General features: G+C 41.9%; 1 protein-coding gene across 9 annotated transcripts in view; it reads left to right on the forward strand.

Moving 5' to 3' along the window:
* LOC143282012 (high affinity cAMP-specific and IBMX-insensitive 3',5'-cyclic phosphodiesterase 8A-like) overlaps nucleotides 1-7,500 on the forward strand; it is a 215,842-nt gene that overhangs the window by 208,215 nt on the left and 127 nt on the right. For all 9 annotated transcript variants that reach the window (XM_076587421.1, XM_076587422.1, XM_076587419.1 and 6 more), the window contains exons 20-21: nucleotides 1,296-1,425; nucleotides 1,769-7,500. The exon at nucleotides 1,769-7,500 is cut by the window's right edge and continues 127 nt beyond it. In XM_076587421.1, coding sequence (XP_076443536.1) covers nucleotides 1,296-1,425; nucleotides 1,769-1,962 — 324 coding nt within the window. In that variant the 3' untranslated portion in view covers nucleotides 1,963-7,500. The remainder of the gene's footprint in view (nucleotides 1-1,295; nucleotides 1,426-1,768) is intronic.

The raw sequence follows: 7,500 nt of genomic DNA on the forward strand, positions 1-7,500 counted from the left end.
TTTTTAATGTGTTTTGATTGAGGTTTTTTTTTCTTTATTTTGTTCAGTTTTATTCTGTTTTATTTCATTTTATCTGATCTTATTTCGTTATATTTTATTTCATTGTATTTTATTTTATCGTGGTGTTTTGTGTTGTTGCAATAGTTGTTGTTCTGTGCCTTGCCTTGTGTGCCGTACCATACATTGCCATGCTGGGCCGTGCCACATTGTGCTATGCTGTGTTTATTGTGCTGTTTTTGTGTGTGTGTGTGTGTGTGTGTGTGTGTGTGTGTGTGTGTGTGTGTGTGTTATTTTGTGCTGTGCTGTCCTGTGCTACACTGCACTGTACTGTGCTGTGCTGTACTGTGCTATGCTGTACAGTGCTGTGCTGTGCTGTGGTGTGCTGTGCTGTACTGTGCTATGCTGTACAGTGCTGTGCTGTGCTGTGTTGTATTGTGCTGTGATGTGCTGTGTTGTATTGTGCTGTGATGTGCTGTGTTGTATTGTGCTGTGCTGGGCTGTACTCTTCTGTGCTGTGCTGTGCAGTGCTGTGTTGTGCTGTGCTGTGCTGTACTGTGCTGTGCTGTTTTGTATTGTTCTGTGCTGTGCAGTGATGGCTGTGCTGTCAATGGGAAATCATTTACAGCTTAGTCTTTTGTGAAGGACTATGACTCTCAAACTAGGAGACAAAATTGCACTGGCTCTTAGTGCTGCAGCCTTGTGGGCTGGTTGGCCTTTGGGAACCATCCCAACGCCGACTGTCCTAAAAGCGTTGTCTTTTAGCAAAACCATGTAGGAGAAATCCACTCTGACAGGAACAAAATATGTATGCTTGCACTCAAGGTCTGACAAAGCGCGTTGGCTTATTTATGCTGCTGGTCAGTCATCTGCCTTAGCAGATGTGGGGTAACATAAATGGATTTGTCCGAAGGCAGTGACAGTATCAGTATCAGTATCAGTATCAGTAGCTCAAGGAGGCGTCACTGCGTTCGGTCAAATCCATATACGCTACACCACATTTGCCAAGCAGATGCCTGACCAGCAGCGTAACCCAATGCGCTTAGTCGGGCCTTGAGAAAAAAAAATCATTAAAAAATAAATAAATATATAAAGTTAAAAAAATGTATTTTTTAAAAAAAGTAATAAAAGAAAAGAAAAAAGAAAAAAAATAAAGTTAAAAAAGTTAATAAAAAAAAGAGATAAATGCATAAAAACACTACAACTACTACTACTAATATTTCAAAGGCTAACCCATCTAAAAAGTGACAGTAACGCCTCCTTGAGAGAACCTGAAACTGTAACGCTGATCCTTGCAGACTGACGAGGAAAAGGCGCGGGGTCTGCCCGTGGTGATGCCGGTCTTTGACCGCAAGACCTTCTCCATCCCCAAGTCCCAGACCTCTTTCATCGATGTCTTCATCACCGACATGTTTGACGCCTGGGACTGTGAGTCACTTTTTTCCGTTCTATTTTCATATCGTTTTTCTGATCTTTTTTGTGTGTGCTCTATGTGTGTGTGTGTGTGTGTGTGTGTGTGTGTGTGTGGACGAAGGTGGGAGTGGAGTAGTGTGTGTGGCTTAATCGGTGGAGTTTGGCAGCGTTTGTTGTTGATGTTGTTGTTGTTCGTTTGTTGTTGTTTTTTTTATGTAAGTTCGTAACAAAAGTATCAAGAAGACTGGAACCCTCAGAGTAATCTGACGAATGTGTGTGTGTGTGTGTGTGTGTGTGTGCGTGCGTGCGTGTGTGTGTGTGCGTGCGTGTGTGTGTGTGTGTGTGTGTGTGTGTGCAGACTACTGCGACATCCCGCAGCTGATGTCTCACCTGCAAGACAACTACAGGAACTGGGAGGAGCTGGAGGAGAAAGCCAAGGAAAATGCCTCCTGCCCCACCACCACCACCACCACCACCGCCACCACCGCCACCCCTTCCCCAACAGCAGAGGAGGTGGCGGAAGAGGAGGTGGAGGCTCCGGCTGCCTCTTGAGGTCAAGCACAGCGTTAGACGTCAGCCTGGGTCTTTGGAAAGCACGGGGAACAGAGGCGTTTTGGGTGATGTAGAGAACAGAAGTCTTGGGGGGGATGATAGCTGGAAGCCAACTGGAACAAGCTGCCTGTTTCTTGGAATATCTCCTGGAACGACAAGGCGGTGCCCACCTCAAAGCACTCTTTGGTGAAGCTGCTTCCCTTCCCCCACCCCCTCCACCCCACCCTGGGGAAACCAGCATCCTGTCGAAGATGAAGCTGCATTGCTGAAGTGTGATGAGTCCTAGACCAGAGCGGCTGGAACATTTTGGTTCTTACTTGCAGGCTGGACCATTTCTGTTCTTCAGCCCTAGATGATTCTCACTCCTGACCCCCCCCCCCACCCCCGGCCCCCCGCCACCCACCTCACCCCCAACCCCCCAGGAACTCTCCCATCTCCCGTCCATAAGAACCTCCCCCCCACCTCCAGGATCTTATCTCTGGAGCTCCTGCACGTTACATCCACATGTGGATCAATCTCGTCGTCGGGTCATGGTCTCGACAAGTTAATCTCTTGATGTTTTCTTCTTTTTTTCTTTTTTTTTAATCCAAATGTGCGAACCTTATCTGTGGATGTTCCCTCTTGCCCTCCAAATTGTTTTCCGGGGAAAAGAAATCATGACGTGCTGTGATTCGTGTAATGTTCTTTGATTGTGAGGGTATTTTTGATTGCTTGTAAAACTTTTTCCATTGAATGATGAATTGAACGAACCCCACTGCCTGCTGTGATGTTAGTGTATAGTCGATGGTAAACATCCTGCCCTGTTTTGTTGTTGTTGTTGTTGCGTTGTGATTGATGATGAAAAAAAAAAAACATGAATGGTGACATTTTTTGAGGGCAAGCCATGTGACTAATCAACAGGATACGGAACTAGCAGAGCAACTAAGGGAAATAATTTCAGTGGCAGCTTCTCCGCTGATGACAGATATGTTTTAGAATTTTTTTTTATTTCTTCACAAGATAATAAGGCTGAGTGAGCGACTGTTAACAAGTTATTTAAATTAGGTAGGTTGTGACTTAGATTTTATTATTATTATTATTACTCAAAAGGACTACTACGAATATAATAATCATTAATTTGTTTTCATGGCAATCGTGATGCAAACTGGTTTCCCAAAAGTTGTTGTTTTGTTGATTTTGCTGTTGTCATTGTTCGTATTGTTGCCGATTTGCAGTTCACACATTTTGTTATATACTGGTGGTAAAAAGCATAACTCACACGACAACAAACAATCAAAACGAAAATAGAAAGACGGAATAAGAAGGAAAAAGAAATAGGAACTTGAACACAATAAAAGACACCCAGCTCATAGATTGTTCACTTTATGTAAGTATATTGACGTGTGCGATCTGGTGGTTCCATAAAAATATTAGCGGCTTCATGTGTCAGTTTTTACGGATCAAGATTTCATTAATAAACTGTCAACATTAGAAAAACATAAGGTCCTTTAGGTTAAATAGACGACAATAGAGCTAATGGACGGCACTTGGACTGCTTGACATTTGCAATGGCTAAGACGAAAGAACATTGTATGAAAACTACATGGCTAATACATACACAAACTACATGGCTAATACACACACACACACACACACACACACACACACACACTGTGTGTGTGTGTGTGTGTGTGTGTGTGTGTGTGTGTGTGTGTGTGTGTGTGCGAGGTAAGCGGTAAGGTACTCGTTTGAGACAAAGTTTAGAAAACAACTAAAACCGCTACCTGCATTTGTAATAAAGAACAGACAACACTTATTGTAATACCGGTGGTGATTAGAACTGCTGCCAAAATTACTTTTTCTCAGGCGCTGGCAAAGAGAAACACAGACAGAGAGATACATACACGCACGCACACACACACACACACACACACACACACACACACACACACACACAGTAAGCAGATCACATTCATCGATAACAGTTTTCTGTTTGTCAAATGTTGAGATACATGTGGATGTGCAACCGGTGTGTTTTAGATGATAAATTCCGATGTGTGTTTGTCAGTTTGCCCACGATTTTTTTTTTTTTTTTTTTTTTTTCGTTTCGGAATTGTACATGGTAGCGAGTGTTTGTTTGTTAACCCTTCGGTAGCTGATGCAGTCTGTGTGTGTTTGTATATATTTAGTATACTGTTGTAAACATTTGTTTGCTGATCTGGACTCGGCCGTTGACGCAGCCTACCTTTTTGTCCCTCTTGAGTGTTTGACACAATGTGTTTGGAATATATTTTGTATATTTTGCACGTTTTGCCCGAAAGTTTCTTTTATATATTTTTTTTTAACCTGCGCATCCTGCTTTGTGGTATGAACTGATTAGTTACAAAGCTAATGCTGGACTTTTAAGTTATCACATGCACTGGTACGTTAGGCATGCCATTGGTCTCAATCATGAGTGCATTTTTGCACATCTCAGATTCGGTGTGCTGTTGATAGGTTAATAATCTGCACTGTAGATCTGAGGTCTTGTGGGCGTTGGTTGGTTAGGTTTAATGTTGTTTGCGAATGGACAAGCGTATGTCCAACGACCTCGTAATTAATACATAACATGATAATGCGGGATGCACAAGTTTGGCCGAAGAAGAGTATGGCCTCAAACCAGTGAATAAAGACGGATTTCAAGCTGTCAACATTAGGGGAAAACATATGATATTTTACTTTAAGTTAAATGCTATTATCAGATACCTAAGGTGTGTTGTAAGGTATATAAACTTAGGAGAGACAGGGCGGAGAAAGAGAGGGACAGAGACAGAGACATAGACAGAGAGGCAGAGAGAGGAGACATCAAGGAGGCTTTCTTACCAGTTTCACACATTCGCGTGTGCTTACATACGAAGTGGCTTCATGTAATCACTCAATCTCGGGTGTCAAAGTTCATCTCATGGCATGATTGAAAATATTAGTGTGACAGATCTCTGGTTTTTCGTTCTATAAATAATCAGATCTGCTACGTGAATACATGGAACTGCGATGGAAGAACAACGGCAGGCGTTGGTGGAGCTTTGAACACACAGCACGTTTCATATTGAAATCAAATAATGCTACTTATAGCTAGCTGAGCTGACTGCAAAGGAGCAACCTCAGGGCTGAGTACCCGCCAGTGCTTAAACCCAGTTGGAGAGAACAAAAAATGATATTAAAAGGTCAGTTAATCAACACTAAAAAAAAAAATAATAATAATAATAACAGTCATCTGCGTCTCAGTCAGTACACGTGAAATTTAAGACAAATTTAAAATATTGAAAATACCAGAAAAAAAAGAGACCAAATCTCCCATCCACATTCATGATTTGACTGAAGTCCACGAACAAATTTGATTAAGCAGAAACATGTTGATGTCCTCCCGTCACATGTCTGGCAATGTGTCCCACATGTCTGGTAAGGAGGAAGAACTGTGTCTGGAAAACCAGAGTTAACGTGAAAGTGGGAAATAAACCATGATAGTCCACATAGACAGCTAGCTGCTGAACTAGCATTTTCAGTGGTTGACAGTGAATTGAGCTTTTGCTCAGTCAGGTAAACATGTCCCCACAAACTCTTTTTTTTTTCGTAGGCATGGTCTTTGGCTGAATTTCAACACTTAATCTTCTACATGCGGCCGTATTCAAGAGACCATCTTGCCTGCGGGTAAATATGTACCTGCTGGTAAACTGCCTGAAGCAAGGCAAACTGCCCGAGGGTAAGCAATATCTGATGTTCAGGAACAAACGAGCCTACCCGCGGGTCTAGAGACCCCAAGGCAATTTGCCCTCACTACCTGGCAAGGGGGACTGCCCACGAAGCAGAGGTAAATATGGCGGATCCTTTTGAAGCGTTGTTTTGAAAATATATGTGTGCGTTAAAAAAAATAAATAAATAAAAAAGACATGTAGCAGGATGATCTGCTCTGCAGCGTCGTTTTTTTCGTTTTTCTATCTTCTCTTATAATTTGCTATTTCATTAGTCCTGTGTTAGACTGCGTGGGTATCACACGAACGTCTTGAACGCTATGCTTCCCTAGTTTTATATCATTTTAATCCATATTACTGTATTGGAATTAAACCATCTATAATCCGCTTCTGGGAGGTTACACGAATGGAATCGAGATTTTGCCTCACGCCAGAGAGAGAGAGAGAGAGAGAGAGAGAGAGGAATACTTGTCCAGCAATATAGATTTCAAATGACGCAAGATCAGCCATTCTATGATGATGTGTAAATCAGATCGCTTCATTTTTTACTCAGTGATAGAATTCGCCCTTAGAAAGGAGGATTTCATTACTGTACTGCACTATTTACTTGATGTGTGACAATGAGACGCATCGAATACATGTCCTATATCAATGCTATCATTAACCTAAACGTTTTTGAGTTCTCAGTTATCGAGGGAATCTTGTTGTTGTCCAATTAATTTCGTCCTCGAACAACAATTGCAGAAATTCGGCGAACGGCAGCATTGGCAAATGCAACACGACGCTGCTCTTTACGAAGATCAGGAGTCAAATGAAATTCTTCTGTCAAAAATGTATGCATTTCTGACCAGAAAGATAGCCTTCTACCGGGTCTATATATTTTCACAGACGACGATTTAGGTTGAAGTACTTTTAGCGAAATTTATGACCAGTACATCAATGGTTGTGTTTCCTTTATAGGTATACGTTTTACGAATGCAAACTCCGTATGTTTACAATGAAAGGAGCATATATGAGAAGTAAAGCTCTGCAAAACTTCACAGAAACTTGGCCACCAGACTACACCACTGTGAAAAATCTCTGTGTGTGTGTGTGTGTGTGTGTGTGTGTTTGACTACCAAAGAAAGAGTATCAGCATATATCGTATCTGCGTGATTTTGCACACCAGCAGTATTGGATGATGATACACTTTGTGTGTTTCTGTGTGTCCATAGAAACGAAACAAGATCCCCCAGAAAGCATCTAAGGCAGGTTTGCAAGCGTGAAACATTGCCATGGACTCCCGTGACACGATGATTTTGTAAGCACTGTGCTGCTTTCCGTAGTATAATGTGCGTTCTGTTCAGTACTGCAAACTGTTTATTGGAGGCAGGCGAGTGATAAACTGGTCATCAAGGCAGGTGAATGTTCATTTGAGTGGCCAAGGTCGTACACACCGAATGATGGCCAGGTGTTCTTATCTCTGCATTGAATATTTCAAAGTCATGCATCTCTTCACTCCCTCTTTTTTCCCGAAGCTTGAATGAAACCCGATTGCAAAAAAACAACAACAACAAACAAGGGAACATGTCCTTTTCCTGCAACGTGTGATTGTCCCCACCTGCAATGGTTTGAAGAAATAAAAAGCTATGGGTGATTTTTTTTTTCCACTGTCACGAAAACTGTCAAACCCTTGATCGTATAAAGAAAAGAAGTTTACACATCGACTAAATCCCGGACAGACTTCCTTTCGTTCCCCCCAACACCACTTCTTATACGAGCTTCTTTTCTGTCAAAAAATAACATGAATTTGATGAAAGTATTATCTATGATTGGTTTTTGTGCTTTGTTA

The sequence above is a fragment of the Babylonia areolata genome, chromosome 5 (genome assembly GCF_041734735.1).
Source record: "Babylonia areolata isolate BAREFJ2019XMU chromosome 5, ASM4173473v1, whole genome shotgun sequence".
NCBI classification, from domain to species: Eukaryota; Metazoa; Mollusca; class Gastropoda; order Neogastropoda; family Buccinidae; genus Babylonia; species Babylonia areolata.